The sequence below is a fragment of the Anser brachyrhynchus genome, assembly GCF_964034855.1.
Source record: "Anser brachyrhynchus genome assembly, chromosome: 8".
NCBI lineage: Eukaryota > Metazoa > Chordata > Aves > Anseriformes > Anatidae > Anser > Anser brachyrhynchus.
Window position 1 is genome coordinate 22,021,570 of NC_137702.1, and position 18,044 is coordinate 22,039,613.

General features: G+C 60.3%; 1 protein-coding gene across 17 annotated transcripts in view; it reads left to right on the top strand.

Annotated features, from left to right (window-relative positions):
• Positions 1 to 16,035, top strand: part of CACNA1E (calcium voltage-gated channel subunit alpha1 E) — a 115,387-nt gene extending 99,352 nt beyond the window's left edge. For 10 of the 17 annotated variants that reach the window (XM_080601972.1, XM_080601974.1, XM_080601962.1 and 7 more), the window contains 10 exons: positions 4,762 to 4,858; positions 6,442 to 6,547; positions 7,573 to 7,680; positions 8,206 to 8,306; positions 8,733 to 8,839; positions 9,455 to 9,563; positions 10,471 to 10,599; positions 12,013 to 12,193; positions 12,311 to 12,504; positions 12,966 to 16,035. In XM_080601972.1, coding sequence (XP_080458098.1) covers positions 4,762 to 4,858; positions 6,442 to 6,547; positions 7,573 to 7,680; positions 8,206 to 8,306; positions 8,733 to 8,839; positions 9,455 to 9,563; positions 10,471 to 10,599; positions 12,013 to 12,193; positions 12,311 to 12,504; positions 12,966 to 13,502 — 1,669 coding nt within the window. In that variant the 3' untranslated portion in view covers positions 13,503 to 16,035. The other 7 variants (XM_080601963.1, XM_080601969.1, XM_080601970.1 and 4 more) reach the window with 4 other exon arrangements.
• The last annotated feature ends 2,009 nt before the right edge of the window (positions 16,036 to 18,044 follow it).

Sequence of the window (18,044 nt, forward strand, 5' to 3'; positions counted from 1 at the left end):
TGCTAGTGCCAGAGCCACCGGTCACATTATGTCTCCCTGCTTCGGGGTCCCCAGACACCGGAGATAGGATTCACTCGGCTGCCGGCCTCCCGGGCCCTCGGGAGGAGCAGAGAGCTGGTGGCACGGGGGAACACGGCTCCACCAGCAGGGCTCGTGGCCCAAACCGGCTGCAACCTCCCCCCCTGCCCCCTAAAATCCCAGCCCCGTCCCAGCACCAAGTGTCGGTGGCCGGGGGCACGTGGGGCAGAACGAGGAGGCGTGAGCAGGCCCGTGATGGAGAAGGCGGCCGCCGATGCTCCCAGCTTTCCCCTCTCTGGGTCTGACGGAGCCAGAAGGAGAAGGGCCTTGCCCCGCAGCTGGTCCTAGCCCCCCTGGTTAAGCTCTCCACCCTCTCCTCCACCCTCTCAGTGTCCTATTAACCCACCTGTGCTTCCTTTGCAGCGGCAGGATCTCGTATAAGGATATGTACAAATTAGTACGGGTGATCTCGCCTCCTCTGGGCCTAGGAGAGAACTGCCCCTACAGGGTGGCGTGCAAGGTTTGCCTCCCAGTCCTCCGCCACAACCTGGCCACGGGACGCACCATCCACCCCTCCTTCCCCCCGCTCCACCGCCACCACGCCTCCCGAGGGAACCCTCACGTTGCTTTCCTTCGAGTTTAAAGAGGTCCGCGGCCTCCCAGGGCCAGCAGCTGTCCCCCCCAGGGGGGGCCCGGAGCCTCCTGGGGGGGTTTGGGGGTGTTTGATAAATTGCACTGCCCCCAGCCAGCCCCGGCCCCAGCGGCGCAGAGCCCCCCAGCTCCGCCGGGACGCGTGCCACCGTCCCCGCTCGGTGGCATCAGTGGGACCAGGGCTTTTCCCCCCAATGCCTGTTTGTAAAGGGGGCTCAGGTGTGGTTTGCTCCTGGGGACAGAGGGAACTGGGGATTTTGTTGTATGGGAGAGGGAGGGTGGGATGCCAGGGTGACCCCTCTCCCCATAGGACATCTGGGGACGTCCCGTGGCACCCGGAGGACATGCGGCCACCTCTCGGGGAGCTGGGCTCTTGTGCATCGTGCCCGTGGCTTGCCAGCCCTGCTGGGAGGAGGTGTGGGGGCACTTGTGGGGCCAGGCTGGCTCCATGGGGTCTGTCCCAGCCCCAGCCTGGGCTGCATCTTTCACCTGGGGGCCAGCGGCCACCCGGGCTCCTTCCTGGCCTCTGGAGCTCAGCTCTCCCTCTGCTTGAGCCGGCTTCTCAGCCCTGAGTCAGGGCAGTGGTCTGACCTCCTTGTGCATCTCTGCACCTTCTTTTATGTTTTTTCCTTGGGGTGGCAACTGAGAAAATCCCTGTGCCTGCTGCCTTCTTCCTAGTGCCATGACACCCATCTCCATGGCATGAAAGGCTGAACCGCAGAGCTCTTCCTTCCTCTTCATCCGTCAGGCATCCGAGATGTGTGAGGGAAGCTCAGGCACCCCTGGCCTGCAGCCTTCATCCTGCGAGGGAGGAGTGCCTCACCCCACGTACCCCCACAGCGGGTCGGTGCCCGAAGTCTTACAGCGTGGGCTGGCACCAGGAGCAGGGCAGGGGAAATGAGACACGATCATCTAATTTATGAAGACGGGTTTAGAGAAAGGTGGGCAGTTCTTGCAAGACCCTCAGACATCTCAACCCCTCAAGAACGGGGTCCCTGCAGTCTTTCCACTCTTTCTGCTGCCTTCCTGGCAAAGGCTGGGGCTGTGCTGAGGTCCCGAAGACAGAAGACGCCTTCAGGAGGATTTCCTTCTCTTTGTCAGTTGATGGCAGGGCTTAACTGGAAAATGCTGCTCCCCAAAGCTGGGTAACCTGGTGCTCGCAGGGTCCCTGGAAGCTGGGAGCTCCGCTGCAGCCAGGGCTCGCTGCTGGCTCCGTGCGATGGACGGGCAGGGAAGGTGGGGTAAATCAAGGAGAGGCAGGGAGTGAGACACGTTTCTGCTCACACGTGAGGGAAGCCACATCCTTCCAGCCTTCTCTTCCTCGTGTACCATGGTGTCCTCCCCGAGCACATGGCATTTCAAGGACCTGAGAGATTTTCAGGGGTTCCTACTGGCCTGGAACAATTCCCGAAAGGGAACTGATGAAGAAGGAAAACCCACGTGAACATCACACTTTTGCCACCATGGACCAAATCCCCAAATGCCAACCCAACTTGCTCATCTTGCAGTTTGGTCAGCCTTCCCTACACAGTGCACAGGTTCCTGGAGGCAGCAAGGGCCCTAATTTCCAAAATAATGTAAGAGAGCAAGCCCCACACCCCTTTCCTACCAGGCTATTTGACAACAAATGCTAGCAGAAAAGCCACAAATGTGTCTGGGAAGTGGGGGAAGAGGATGCTCTGGACAAGATGGTACCTGGGCATCCTCAGGATGCTGCATAGGGGTGCAGCAGGGTGTGGAAGTGTATCTGCCAGGCCATCTGCGGGTGGGGGGACATTGATGCAGAAAGCCTTCCCGTGGAGATCCAGCAAACTGTCCTTACGCTGGGGAGAGCAGGTCTTGTAATCGCGTCTTGTTGGGAATGCCCCGACAACCAGCTTCACTCCTTGGGGCTCTCCTTGCCTTTCTTCAGCCCCTTCTGCCTCTGGCAGTCAGGCAGAAATGAGCCAAGAAAGCAGGCATCGCTTCTGCTGCTGCAAGCATCCCTGGAGATGGCCATGGGTCAGGCACAGCAGAGATGTTCCACGGGTGTTCATGTCCCTACAGACATCTGCTCCTGAACCTACTCCCTCACCACCCCATGTTCCTGTGCTCTCTTCCCAACAGCAAGCGATGGCACGGTTATGGTCATTTCCTACCTATGGGAGGACAGATCTGCCCTAAATTTCCTCCTCCACGGGGACGTGGTGTCTGGGCACAGCGCAGATTTAAGGCGTCTGCTGCAGGCAGATGCAGAGCGTGCAGCCCGTCTGAGAACAGCGCAGTCCTCGTGCAATATTTGCTGGGGTTTGCTGCAAACTCTTTATTTTCACAGGAATCTGTTCCTCCTTCGTTGTGCAGGGAATCTCAGCACACAAGACAAACCTGACATATGCTGCGGGTGCTAAAATCTACCCCGCAGGGAACGGCGGGTTCAAGTTCACTGTCTTGCTTCCTTTCTGAACAAAATTCTCGTGTGAAAGCTTGAAGTCATCTCGCTTTGAGACACATCATCAGTGCACAGCCAGCTCTGCAGCGGTGCTGCTTACGGACTGCTGGACCTGGATCTTTTCTCTTGATCATCCCACCTAATAGCCTCTGGTCTTGCTGTCACCCTCCCTCCGACCCTTTTAGACGTGTCAGGTCTCAAAGGGGACGGCTTGTCCCGCCTGCTCTGTGCCCCAAACCCTCATTGCGGGTGGGCTCCGTCTCACGTTCACCCCAGAACCACCAGGACTAATCTTGGCAGGGGGATCTTTGGCCAGGGGGCTGCTCCCAGACCGGGGGGCACCCCTGAGAAGAGGGGACACCTCCTGCCTTTTCCTGGCTGCTCTCAGCACGGGGCTGGGGAAGCAGCCAGCATCCCAGCAGGAGCACTTTTCCAGCACCCTCCTCCCAGCCCCGCTGTGATGCAGCAGCAGAGTTTGGTGCCTCTGCCCTTGTGAGGTTTCCCCTGCCCCACAGCCACCCCAAATATTGCAGCAGCTTGGCATGAGGGTAAGAAGAGGTGGCCGAGCCCGGCACCACCCCCCCCCCCCCCCCCGGGAGACTTATTTGAGCATCCTCCTGGATGTATGGAGAGAGGGAGGCGCAGCCCAAACACCTCAGCCCATTGCGGGGCATTTTTTGGAGCACCCCTCGCTGTGGTGATCCTAGGCTGGCCCTACGAGTGGAGGAGCGCGAGGCGGGGGTCTGTCCGTGCTGCCCCCCCCCAGGGGAAACCCAAACGCACCCCAATCAATGTTGGAAGGCCCGAACAGCTGCCTCTGCCGAGACTCTTTAAACTCCAACCTGGTGGAACTTGCAGCCGCATGCGGGAGAGAGCCAGGGCGGGGAGCATGGCATGCACAACTTTTTTTCCTCCTGATTTTCTTTTTTTCCAGCCGATTACAGCATGCCTTTTTGCACTGCTGCATGGTGGGGACGCGGTCCATCCGCAGAGCCAGACGGAAGCAACTGGGCATCTTCCTTTGACAAGTGACCCTGGCCCACTGCCTTCTATGCAAGACGCTGCCTCCCAATTGCATAGACCCCACGAGATGGGGATACACAGCCTTCCGGCTATGGGTTAGGTGGCCGAAGCAACCCCCAGGCCCCCCGGGAGGGAAGACAGGACACGGAGGCCACCGAGCGCTTTGAGTCGCTGTGGGGCGAAGCGCCCTACCCCCGATAACCCATGGCTCGAGCGCCGTGTATCTGATTTATACCACTCGCACACAGCCCTGGAAGCCGTGGGGCGAGCTGGGGGCTGCCGGAGGGCTCTAGGGACGGGGTGAGGCAGGAGGAGGACCCCCGGGCTGCTGGCGGGGCAGGCGCTTTGAGGCCAGCAGCGGAGAGGGGTGAGTCGCTTTCCGCCGGCATTCCTGGGTCTGTGTGAGCAGTGCTATAAATCCGCAGCAGGACAGTCTCTCGTGTATGATTTGCCTTGATTAACGGGTTTCCTGTTCTTTTCCTGTTTGTCCGTTTGTTGTTTCTTTTTTTTTTTTCTTTCTTTCTCTCCTGTTTCCTGTACTATTTTGTCCGTACGTTGTTTCCGCTCTCTGGGAATGCCTCCTCTCTCTCTCTCTCTCTCTCTCTGCATCTCCCTCCCTCCCCTTCCCCCTCCATGAGCAGTGGCCGAATCCATTACACTGAGATGTATGAAATGCTGACTCTTATGTCACCACCGCTAGGCCTCGGCAAGAGATGTCCTTCCAAAGTGGCCTATAAGGTAGATCAACCCTTCCTTCTACGGGGGGCTAGAGCCCGGCAGGAGCTGGCGGGAGGTGGGGCTGGGGGAGCCGGGGAGGCGCCGGGGGCTTCCCACCCGTCCTCAGCTCCTGGGGGGCGCGGTGTGCCCGCAGGGGTCCCGGCCACGCTTTCTGGTCTCCCCTGCCTATGCAGGTGATGCTGTCATCGTCACTTGCAAGCCTGGGGAGCTGTGGGGTGGAAGACCCCTGGGGGAGAGCAGGGAGAGGGGCAGCGGTAGGGGTAGCGTGGAAGTGGGGGGGTCGGAGAGGATGAGGAGTGACCCCAATCTCAGGAGGGTGGGACATCTCGCAGGACCACGCTGGCCCAAGTTCGTCCCCTGGGCTGGCAGCCACCCTATTCCCAGCCAGCTAAAAGCCTATGGAGATGGGATCCCGCTGGGCTGCCAGGATTCAAACCACAGGAGCAGCCCCGCGGCGCATGAGGTCCAGGCACATCGGCACGAGACATCCTAAGGACGGCTCGTGCGGGGCAGACACCGGAGCCAAGCCTCTGAGATTCCCCCCTGCAGCTCCCGGGGCAGCCCTGGCCCCGTGGGAGCAGAGCCCTGAAGGATTTGGGGTGGGAGCCCCTAGGACAGGACCCGGCGCTGTGCAGCCACGTGCTGCCCGCCCAGAGCGGGCTGGAGATTTCCTTGGCTGCCCCCTCTCCAGCTCTCGCGTGTTGGTCCACACGTGTGCGAGCCCCCCAGGAGAGAAAGGGAGGGTTGAAGGCAGGGAGAGGACACGAGAAAGCCGGGGGATAAAGGACTGGGAAGGGAAGGGACGACCCCAGGTGTTCTCAAAGCAAAATATACTCTCTGGAAAGTGGATCTGGTCACTTCGGTTTGCACCCCGCCTGCCCGGGGTGGGGAAGGAGCATGGCGTGTCTAACCTGCCTTGGTTGCCCTCCTCTCTTTCCTCCTGCACTTTTTCTACCCCTCCTTCCCCTTCCCCACCCTCGGATAATTCGGACCCTGTGCATGTGCTGGCAAACTTCATCTCTGAAAGACGCAAAAAGGGGGCGCCAGGATGTAGCATGCGAGAGGAACCGAGCCGAAGTCCCCGCAGGTTAGGGACCCTCCTCTCCCCTGCCCCAGGTGGGAAGGGTTGAGAGCTGGAAAGCCAAACCACCCGGGAACGGAGACCTGAGCCCCCTCTCCCCCTCCCGAGCATCTCCGACACCTTGCTGGCTCAGGGGTGTCTTCCCAAAACCACAGGGAGGTGCCGCGGCGGCCCCGTGCCAGCCTTGTTTTTTGGGGAGGGGGCCCAGGGGCCGTTCCTGGGGCGCAGGAGGAGCCCTGGAAGGCAGTGAGCCGGTGTCCTGGGGTGGAAGGAGCCGGGGGGGGGGGGGGGCGGCGGGGTGATCCTTGCCCTTCTTTTTTGGCTGTGCTGTTTTGACACTCTTTGTTGCTTTTTATTTTTATTTATTTTTTTCCTGTTAATTTCCTTTTATTTTTATTTTTTTCTTCCTTTCGTTTAACGTTTGATTTCTTTTCCTCCAGCCCGGTCGATGTGTTTTTCGATATTGTTTTCCGTCCGCTGTTTTCTTCTCTCTCTTGCGCAGAGACTGGTGCTGATGAACATGCCCGTGGCCGAGGACATGACGGTCCACTTCACCTCCACCCTGATGGCGCTGATACGCACCGCCCTGGACATCAAAATCGCCAAAGGTAACGTCGGGGGGGTCGAGAAAGGGCAGAGCAGGGGGGTTTTGGGGAGGTCCCGTGGGCATCACAACAGCCAAAGTGGGGTTGAGCCTCGTGGGTGGAGGTGATGCATCCAAGCAGGCGAATTTCTGCCACCTTCTGTAATAGAAGCTGCTACTAGAGAGCAGAAATATCCCGATGTCCAAATTTTCAAGGAGGAGAAGAATTTCCCCTTTGGTGCAAAACCAAACCAAGGAGGGAGGCAGTCCCGTGTGCCTGGCCTCCTAGGGCTGTGGAGCAGAAATCCATCTCGCAAGGAACATTTTATGTTCAGAGCAGAAAAAAACCTGCTTTGTTGTTGTTGCTGAAAACGCTCTGATTCATCGGATCAAAAGCTTTCTGCGGAAACATGCCACTTGCAATAAATCGTCCCCTGGGAACAGCTCAGAAAATCCAACCCAGGGCGAGCTCAGCAGAAGCCCGGTGCGCAGCCTGCGCCCTGAAACACCGTGTCTGAGCCCTGCCTGCGTGATAAAGCAGAGATTTGAGCCTGGCCACGCTCCTTCTCCCAGGATTTACTCCCTGCTTGGCACGTGTTAGCAGGGCTTTCAGCGCAGCAGATCCCTTCGCCGCTGGCCAGAGAGCTCTGCTCTCTTCCTGCTCGAGGATCTCAGCCAGGCAGAGCTGCTCTTGCACCAGCACATGATCCGCTCCCCAGAAAAGAGAAAGTGGGGCAGCAGCAGGTGTGTGTGGGCTGCAGTAGGATCGGAGCCGCAGAGACGGACCCAAGGCGAGCTCGAGGATGGCAGCTTTGAGTGGGAGGGCAGGGGATGGGAGGTGGCGGCACATATGGAGGGGATGGCAGGAAAGTTTCCCCGCAGGAGCAGGGGAGCCGGCTGGCTGATGCAACATGGCTCTCCCAGCCCCGAGAGCTGGTTTGCTGCTTGTCTTTGAGAGGGGGCCCCTCTTCAGGATGGGAAAGGGGTGTTCAGATGGGCCCAGGTACCAGCTCTTGATGTACGTTGACCACTTCTTCCCTGCATTTGAAGGTGGTGCAGACTGGCAGCAGTTAGACTCCGAGCTTCAAAAGGAGATCCTGACCATTTGGCCTCACCTGTCGCAGAAGATGCTCGACCTGTTGGTACCCATGCCAAAAAGTGAGTCTCTGCTGGGGCCGTGGTCCCTGCCAAGTTCTGCAGCAGCAGCTCCCCACCGGGAGGTGGGGACCAGACAGCCCCAGTCCTGGCTGGGGAAGAGGTGGGATGAGGGCTTGTGCTCGTGGGAGTCCTTCTGAAAAAAAAAACCCTTTGATGAACCCGGAGTCTCCCGTAAGTCATCTCTGGAGCATGTAGGGGCAGGAGGCTGAGCATCGCTTGGCTGATCCACACGGTGGCTGAGGTTGGGAGGAGCTGCTGGAGGCTACCTGGTCCAACCCTGCTGCTCACAGCTCCACCACATCCGATGGTGGTCTTGGAGGTTTATCAAGGTGCTGCCAAGCCACCTCCATCCGTTCCATCTGCCCTGGGTGCTTGGGTGTTCGGCGCTCTCTCTGCTCCAGCACTGAGCAGATTTTGAGGGCGACCACAGCAGGGCTCTTCCTGAGCTCAGCGCTGGTGCCTTCAGACCCACAGTTTCTGTTAGCGTAAAAGCATCCTCCCTTCCTTCCCCTCTTGTGCTCTCAGCCTCTGACCTGACTGTTGGCAAAATCTACGCAGCCATGATGATCATGGACTACTACAAGCAGAGCAAAGCGAAGAAGCAGAGGCAGCAGCTGGAGGAGCAGGTGAGGCTCCGTGAGGGCGCGCGGGGACCAGAGGAGCTCAGAGCACTCTCGTGGGGCAGCACTGCTTCCTACCACGTCCTGACCAAACCTGGCTGCTGCTGCACTGGGAAGAGTCAAAGCGAGATGCCCAAGGGGCTCCTGGCTTGCGTGGCGTTGGCTTTCATCAGCCCCTGCCCACCCCTTGGGGAGCAGCGCGGTGACGCACGGGCAGGGGAGGTCGCGTAGGGTTTCTGGCTGAGTGGCTAGCTCGGGAGGTGAGGATGTTGGTGCGCGTTGGGTTTTTTTGACTACAGTCCCGTTTGTGCATCCTCAACGGCGAACATGAGCACCCCATCGCCTTCGCAAGCGGCGGAGGCGTGCTTGGCAAAGCGCTGGATGCTCGTCTGCGTTTCGTCCAGGCTCAGCTTCTTCCTTTCCCCAACACAGAAAAACGCGCCCATGTTCCAGCGCATGGAGCCCTCCTCTCTGCCGCAGGAAATCATCTCAAACGCGAAGGCTCTGCCTTACCTCCAGCAGGACACCCTCTCGGGCCTGTGAGTATCTCCCCGAGAAGAGGTGAGGTTTTTCTGCAGCTTTTCTGCTCCTGGAAGGGGGAACGGTCGGGTGTCCGCACGGACACCTTGTCGCGGGAGCATCCAGCTCTAAGTGCACACTCTGACCCAGGAGGGTCTCCTTGCTTGTAGGCTGAGAGTGGAGAGCAGGTGGCAAGCAGTCCTGGGCTCACCCCTGAGTTCCCAAACCATTTCCACCCAAATGCTGGCTGCAGGACAGCACTGAGGCTTTCCTCTCGCTGTCCCACAGGGATGCTTTTCACACCAGCCCCTGCACTATGCGAAACGGGTCCCTCCTGCAGGCTGGGATGGCGTGGAAGCTGGGGGGCAGCCCAGGTGGTGCAGGGCCAGTGGGGGACCCCAGGACCCTGGCTGAGGACAAGGACCTGGTTGAATTGATGCTGCTGCTCTTGGGATGGCCCCTGGCTGCCATGGGACCTGCGGCGCTGGTGTCCTCTCCTGCCTGGGCACCGTCTGAGCCCTTCAAGGAGCATGGTGTCTGCCCTGGGGGTCTCAGCCTGGGGGGGCGAGCATGGGGACCCCCGGCAATGGCAGCACCCCGCTCGTGCTCTCCCTGAAGCCAGACCGTCCTTGCAGGAGCAGCCGGAGTGGGTTCCCCTCGCTGAGCCCGCTCTCGCCGCAGGAGATCTTCCAGCTGGCGTGCATGGATCCGGCCCACGGGCAGTTCCAGGAGCACCAGTCTCTGGTAAAGTCACGCACTGCCTCTTGGGCACTTCTCTGTGGTCCCAGGAGGATGCTGGCGGGCACGGGGAGGTGTGGGACCGTCGGTGTGGTGGGGTCTGGCCCCTCGCCTCCTGCAGCCAGAGCTGCAAGCGTGGCGCGATGCCCTGCAGTAAAATATCCTTCTCTCCGCAGGCTGCTCTTTTTTCCCCGCTGAGCGCTCGTTTCAGTGGGTTACCCCGTGCTGAGTGATGGTATCTGACGTTTTCGGATCCGTGTTCATTTTGTTGTCAGTGCTGCTGTCCCCGACCCAAAGCGAGCTCCCAAACCGTCACCCAGGGGAGCACGCCCCTCCGGCGGGCGGCAGCCGTGTCCGTGTGTGTGTGTGTGTATATATACATATACATATATACATATATACATATACATATCTCTGCCTCTCCGTGTCTGTGTGTGTGCAGTCCTGCACCACCCCGATGCCCGTCGGGCGCGGCGCTGTACCCCCATACCTCCCCAGCCCGTTCCGTGTCCCCGTGCTCTGTCGCACCCTGTGAGCTCTGTACCACGCACACGTGTGGCCCCCCCCGTCCCCGCTGCCACGTCCTGTGCCAAATTCCCCTGTACTGGGAATTGGGAAGGAGGTAAAGCCCGAGAAGACGGGCTGATCCAGGCAGGGCTTCCACTGCCACCATCGGAAGGAAGGAGGTGCGAGGTGGACATCAGATGAGCATGAAGGTCCCCGTATGGGCTCACCTGCACCAGGCTGTGAAATGAGGATCATTTCTGAGTGCCAACACGGCTGACAATCTGTCTCAGACCCTTCTGGCCCCCATGAAACCCAGCCCTGGTGGACCTGGGCTGTCCCCTGCAGGAGCAGCGCGCTGCCGTGACCCAACCCCATCCCAAGAGCGTGGCTGTGTGTTTGTTTCCAGGAGCCAGAGGTTAGGGAGTTTCAAAGAGTGCAGCCCTCTAACCGTGGCAGCTACCTTCCCGTGGACACTCAGGACCACGCTGTATCTGGGAGGGCCTCCTCCATGCCTCGTCTCACTGTGGATCCCCAGGTAAAACCAAGCAAAGCCCCCACGGGTGGCGGGTCCGAGCAAAGGTAACGCTGGTGCTTCTCTCCACGAGGAAGCCCCACGGCTTCATCCTCCGAGCCCCACGGCCCCCTACTGGCCCATGGCCCCATCTCCCCATCTTTGGGGTGCCTCACAAGGAGGAGAGCTGCTGTCCCCGTGTCTGGTGGGGACCAGTGGAGAGCAGCCAGGAGCACCGAGCACCTGGCCCGTGCAGGAGGTCCGTGGTGGAGCAGAACCATGCTGGGATGTTGCAGGGCCCCCAGGCAACGGGGCACCCCTCCTTTCCTCCATCCCCAGGCTCTGGGTGAGGTTTGGGGGGTCCCTGCCCGGCTGTAAGGTCCCAGAGGATGAAATGCCTTCTCCTTCTTTTCCCCTTGTCGCACCACATGTGCTTGTCCGCATGTGTCCTTGGACAGTCTGTCCAGGGGAGCCCAGGCCACATTTCACCTCCTCGTTTGTCTGCCTGGTTTCTCTGTTGTTCTGTCTTGTATTCAGCCTTGACCGAGGCACGGGAGCTTTTTTGGGGGTTCAGTTTTGCAACCCTTCACCGTGAAGCCGGTGGTTTCTGACAGAGGTGCTGTTGCAAGCACCCCGTGTGGGTGCTGGCGCAGTGTGGCGTTGCTGCAGGGTGCTTTGGGGACGTGAAGGGGAAGGGAAGCTTTTTTTGGTGGACTTCCCTGAGCATTTGGCAGTGGGGGAGATGGTTGGGAGTAGGGGAGGAGAGGAGACAGGGAGAAGGACTCAAGGATGGAGAGGTACAGAGCTGCTAAAGCAAAGCAAAGGAAAATATATAAGGGGGTGATGCTTTCCACAAAACATATGAGAATGCAAGCTAGAAGGAAGGGAGAAGATAGGAAGAAGAATGGCAGAGCAAAAGGAAAAGAGAACTGATAAAACAACAGTGTGCGTGGGGAGAGAGGGGATGAGTACAGGGCAAGGGGACAAGGGGACAATACAGGACCAGGGAGGGATGTGTAGAAGCTGGGAAAATAACCACTGGAGAAGCCAGGGCCCTCTCACCTCTCTCGTAATGATTTCTCCTTCACTGCCTCTGCTCTGCTGGTCCTGTTTCCGAGGCGGGAGGGATGCCAGGACAGCACCCGTGCTGTCCCTGTGCCACGGGCAGGATGCTGCCGCTCCTCCTCTGGCACCTGGCCATGCCGCGAGCCACACTCACACGCTTTCCTGAGCAGCACGCTTCAGCTCAACCCACTTTCCTCCTGCCCCCAGTTCATGCTGAGATCATCTTGGGGGACTGTGCCCAGGCTGGCCGCTCCCCAAACCTCCCCATTGTGTTAAGGAGCTGCGGGTGGGGGGGGGGGTCCTGCTGGAGCATCCCACGGAGCGCCCGCCCCGGCGCTCACCCCATCCCTGGCCGGCCGGGGCTGCTTGCAGGTGGTGACGGACACCAGCTCGATGCGGCGGTCGTTTTCCACCATCCGGGACAAGCGCACCAACACCTCCTGGCTGGACGAGTTCTCCATGGAGCGCAGCAGCGACAACACCTACAAGTCCCGCAGGCGCAGCTACCACTCCTCGCTCCAGCTCTCTGCCCGGCGCCTCAACGCTGACTCGGGTGAGCGGGGTCGGGTGGGAGCGATCCCCTTCCCATCCCCAAAAACGAGCCCAGCACCGTCCCTTCTCGTCCCCGCTGCTGGGAATGGAGAGCGGGGACTGATGGGGTTTGCTGCAGGCCACAGGTCCGACGGGCACCGCTCGGGCGGCAGGGAGCGGGGCCGATCCAAAGAGCGCAAGCACTTGCTGTCCCCCGACATCTCCCGCTGCAATTCGGAGGAGAGGAGTCCCCAGGCGCACGACGAGTCCCCGGAGCGGCGGCGCGAGTCCCGGTCACCCAGCGAGGGCAGGTCACAGACACCCAACAGGCAGGTGGGTGGAGAAAACCTTCAAAAGTGCAAAAGGAGGCTTAAAAATAGAGCCCCCTGCCAAAGCTGGGGAGATAAGCCCCGATTATGGGGGCTCTGCGGTGTCTCTCCTCCTGGTGGTGGCATCTATCCCTGTCCCCTGGCGTGGCGCTGGTGGGTTGGGGATGCCCGGTGCGCCCTGCGGCGTAGTGGGGAGAGGGGACAAAGGTCCTGCTGCCTCTGAAGCCAATCCCACCACTGTGGCATCCGCTCCCTGCCAAGGCTGGGGTGTCCCAGCTGCAAAAGCTGGGGATGGCAGCGCTCGGAGCAGAGGGACCAGCAGCCAGAGAGCAGTTAGCTCTTCCTGCCGCTGGTTTGCAGACGCCCTGCTCTCGCTGGCCGCGGCACGCCAAAATCGTTTTGCTTTTCACCACCACGAGCAGAGCTCAGCCCCTGCATTCCCCCTCGTGTCTCGGTGCATTGCAGGGAACGGGCTCGCTGAGCGAAAGCTCCATCCCCTCCATCTCGGACACCAGCACGCCCCGGCGAGGCCGCCGCCAGCTCCCCCCGGTGCCCCCCAAACCGCGTCCCCTCCTCTCCTACGCCTCCATGCTGCGGCACGCCGCCGGAGACGCCTCGCCGCCCCCCGAGGAGACCGAAGGGGGGTCCCCGCTCCTCTCCAAGGAGCCCAACGCCGCCGGCCTGACCGAGTCTTCCAGCTCCCCGGCGGGGAAGCAGAGCCGGCCGTCCACCCCGCAGCGCTACATCTCGGAGCCCTACCTGGCCCTGCACGACGACTCGCACGCCTCGGACTGCGGCGAGGAGGAGACGCTCACCTTCGAGGCGGCCGTGGCCACCAGCCTGGGCCGCTCCAACACCATCGGCTCGGCCCCGCCGCTGCGGCACAGCTGGCAGATGCCCAACGGGCACTACCGGCGGCGGAGGCGAGGGGCCGGGCAGGGCGTGATGTGCGGGGCCAGCATCGACGTGCTCAGCGACACCGAGGAAGACGACAAGTGCTAGAAGGCTGCGCCCCCCCCGCCGCCGCCGCCCCCGCCGCCCTGCCCTCCCCAATGCATGCTCTTTGCCACGCCTGGGAATGAAATGAAACCAAAACCAAACGCAAGGGGAAAACGAAAAAAAAAAAAACAAAAACAAACAAAAAAAAGAAAACCCAACTGACCGGAATGGGGGAAAAAAAAGTCTTTGTGCAAAAAAAAAAAAAATTAAAATCTGTCGACTTTCATTTATTATGATCACTTTTTTTTTTTCTGCACAGAGAAGCATTTGACCAGAGGTGGAGTGGCCCTGGCCGGGGACCAGCAAGAGCCCCAGGACCTGGGAAGGCTCGTGACAATGGTTTTCTGCTCCCCGCGGCTGGAAAAACCCCAGCAAGGGGGTCCCAGGGCTCAGTCGCTCGGGTTTGTGCTGCCGTGGCTTTGAGCCTCCATCCCCGAGGGTCTCAGACCGGCCCGGGGAAGGGGCGAGGTGCGGGGGGCCAGGGTGCACGAGGCGGCTAGGAGTGGCTGTGCCTACCCCTATGGGCCACGCCAAAGCCAACTGGTTTGTACTGGGGCAGACGGGAGCAGCGAGGGGGGCTCGGCGCTGCCGAATGTATCCCATCTCACACCGACCTAGCTGTATTTCTACACGGAGAACTCTAGGTGTGCCTGTGCGTGTATATACGGTATGTGTGTGTATATATATTTATATGCTGTATATATAAAGATATACACATACATGGATTCGTTTTAGTCATCTGACCAAGCCTCTCTGGGGTTCGCTGCATGTCGGTGGATGTAACGGAGAAGCAGGGATGTCCCCCCTGGTCCCCTTGTCCCCCCGGTCCCCGTGTCCCCTGACGATCACAGCGGTGGGAATCGCGCTTTCTGCCATAGAGGTGGCCTGGCCATGCCGTGCGGTGGCAGCAGGAGCGGGATGCCCCGTGCTGGTCATTAATTAATCTGGTAATTACATGGTGGCCCCACGGTGCCCGGTGTCCCACCCTGGCCGTGAGTTTTGTCCGTGGTGAGCCGGAGCACGGCCGTGGGGAGCAGGAGGGTGCTGCTCCCTCCGGAGCGCTGCGGGCCAGAGGTCTGGATGGTGCTGAGTTGGTGTGCTTAGGTGGTGCGTGCCCGCCAGGGAGGTGACGGACCTCATCCTGCCCTTCTCGTGCTGTGCTTGGTGTCCCCGGGGCTGCCCCCGGCACCTCTGGCCGGCCAGGCTTGGCTTTGGTCCCCGTTGCTCCCCACCGACAGATGCTATGGGCACGCACGGCCCCGCTCCTGCATGTGCAGATCAGTCCCTGCCCCCAGGGAGCTCCCCCAAAGCTGCTCTGCTTTGCAAGAAGCAAATCCTGCCCCGTGCCAGGCTTCGTCATGAACCAAAACCCCTTCTTCTAATGGCCAAAGTGCCCTCTGCTCACCCAGGAAAGGGGTTTCTCCGGTGGAACCAAGCCCTTACTGCCTCACTGCCCCTGCCGGTGGGTGCACCTCTGCTGGTCCTGCCAGCCCCGTGCCAGCCCCTTGTTTTTTCTGATCAGACACTTCCAGCTGCAAAACGGTCCCCGAAGTCCCCAGGAAACCCGCTCCATCACTGTCCCAGCCTCCGTGCCTGGGGACGAGCCGTGTCCCGTGGGGGACAGGGACGCAGACGGGGCTGGCAGTGCTGCAGGAGGAGATGCTGTACGTCCCTTAAACGTAGGTGCTGGCACGGCCTCCTTCCAAACACAGCGAGGAAGAGCCCGAGGGCAGGGGAGGAGGCAGCTCTTTGTGTCTGACCACCGGTGGCAGGGGCTTGGGCGTGCAAGGAGGCGACATCGCACCGAGCTTTGCTACCTGAGACCTGCGTTTTACCGACATACGGAAACTGTACAAAGCAAACCAGAGCCTGTTTTTTTTTTTGTTATTTTTTCCCCTGGGGGGGCACGAAGATGCCCCGATCCTGCCTCTCCCGCAGCAGCCATCGATCCTGCTCCCGCGGCAGGCAGGGACACGCGGGGCCGAGGCGGCGCCTCCAAAGCAAGCCTGCGAAACCAAAAACGACCCCGGGAGAACCGTGGGAAAGACTCCGCCGAGGGGGGAGCGGAACCAGCCCCCGGGCACTGTTGCAGCCCGCATCGCTCTTTCGAAGTCGCTGGACTCACGTTGCTGCTGCACAACCTCTCTTCCCTGGCTTTTTGGACCTTTCCTCCAGCTCCGAGCCCCCGATCTGCCGTCGGTGGTCGTTTTTGACCATGGGAGGGAGGACGGGGACAGGGGGGCGTGGGGGTGTGCGGGGAGATGGGGCAGCCCCGGAGCATCTCCCCTCGGGGCCGGGCATCCCATCCCCATCCTCGTGTCCACCCCGGAGGGTCTCGGAGGGCAGAGACCCCCGGTGTGGCTGCCAGGAGCCGAGGGAGGGTGGGAGATGTTCCGCCGCCGTGCCACTGGGGCGGGATGTTGTAACAAAATGTGCTCGTTCGGACCCAGACAGGGAAGCGGACCGACGGGCCGCAATGTACAACTTCAATGTTTTTTGTCAAAAGGAAAGAAAAATAAAACCTTGTTGTAAAGAACCGCCGCGCGCCCTGTCTGTGTTGCACGCAGAGGTCGGGTGTTTGCAGCTCCTGTTGCCTGGCCTGAAGCTTTCGGGTGGGTTTTCGATCAAAGGTGCTGAAATCAGGGCTTACGTTGCTCCTGTGCAGAGCTGTTGGAAGTGCTAGAAGTTTTCGGGCCAGTCTGCAGGCAGAGGGCGGAACTGCCTTGGTGGTGCCCTTTGTGCATTTTTCCTTTTATTTCCCATCACAGTGCTATGTTCTGGTAGCGTTTTGAGGAGCACGGCTCCGCCTTGGAAAGCCACAAGTCTTGCATTAACATTTTTAATTTTTTTTTTTGGCTTAAATCCGAACTGCCCCAAAGGCTCTGGAAGCAGGACTGAGCGTGCGGGTCTCCGAGGGATGTCCCTGGGAGGCTGGTACCACGACGAGCCCTCCCTGCGGAGGTGATGGATGGTGTGAGCTGAGTGCTCGAGCCCCCCAGCTGCCTTCCCACACGTCTGGGGCCATGGAGAAGACCCCCAGAGTGATTCTGGGGAAGGCAGAGCTTTGCCCTAGCAAGGGAAATGGGTGCTGCAGAACGGGGAGCCTCTGCTGCCGGAGAGGCAGCGCTCTGCTGGCAGGCGCGGAGGCTAAAAGAAAAAAAAAATTGACAAATGGAACAGAAAGGTTAAAATTATCCGTACATCATCTGAATAACAATGGCGATGCAGATTGTACCTGCCTAGAATAGCTCCAGGAGACAGGGGATAAATCGGGAACAAAAGTTCCCCGGGAACAGATGCTGGGGGGGGCGCCGGGGCTGCTCCTCCTGGCAAGGGACCTGAGGAGCCGTGGGGACACCGGTGGCACCCAGAGGTGACCTGTGGGTGCTCTGGGCCCCCCTGCAGAGCCAAACGAAGGCTCTGGGTGCGTTTGTCAGCGTGCCAGACCTCTGTCCTGCTGGCAGAGACGTCCCCGAGCAGCCCAGGGGCCGCCCCTGCTTGCCGGTGCTTTCCGAGCAGCTGGGAGCTTTTCCCGAGCAGCTAGGAGGGGAGCTGCCGGGGGTGGTTCTCGTCCACCCCTTCCCTTTTTTATTCCTCCGGTGGCGCTTACAGGCGCGCTCTCCCAGTGCCGAGGATGTGTGTGGGATTTGAAGTGGGGCTGTGCTTGCTCACGCTGGGAGCCACGTGGCGGGCTGGCCTGGGCGAGCACCTGCAGTCTGTGCTCCTCTCCTCGAGCAGCCTGTTATTTATTTATTTTTATCCTTGCCGTGTCCTTACGTCTCTCGGCAGTGACCTTCCTGCTGCCCTTTGCTTGGTGCCGTCGCGCTGTGCGGAGCTGCCAGCCCCTATGGGAGCAGGTGAAACACCACGGGGCTGCCCTGGAAGTTGGCCCCGCTCATCTCGAGCTGGTGAATGCTGCCTGCTGGGAGCACTTCGGGAGCTCCTTTGGGTCACCTTGGGCTTTACGGGTGGAGAGAGAGGAAGGACAGGGCTTGTCCTGTCTCAGTACCCACCACCCCTTCTGGTTAAATGGCACAGAGCAGGGAAGAGCCCCCCGTGCATTCGCCTTTGCCATTGCCGTGCAGATAATAATAAAAACATCCTCATAAAGGAATGCAGAAAGCCTCAGTTGCTCCCCTTCCCCAGGTCGAGCTGCCATGGGCACGATGCTCCGCCGTCCCAGGGGAGGCACGGGTGCCACCCAGGGAGCCAGGGTGAGGACGTAGGGGTGTCTGCCGGAGCCGGCCCCGAGCCAGCCGATCCGTGCAAGTGCTCCCTCCCACGCTCCCTCCCCTGGGACCCAGGCAGTCAATTTATGGAGCAATCTGCCATAGCTGATGCGATTTGCAGATTGATTTTCGCAGATCTGCTTCACGAGCGTCGCGAGCGATGTGTTTTTTCCTTTCCAAAACGGGAGGAAGAAAATAAATCCAGGGGCTTTGCCTCCCAGCAGGGTTCGTTCCTGTGCTAAACTCAGCAGGCAGTGCCCGGTGCCGGGGTCAGCACTTGGGGACAAAGAGTTGCACCTCTGCATCCTCTGGATGA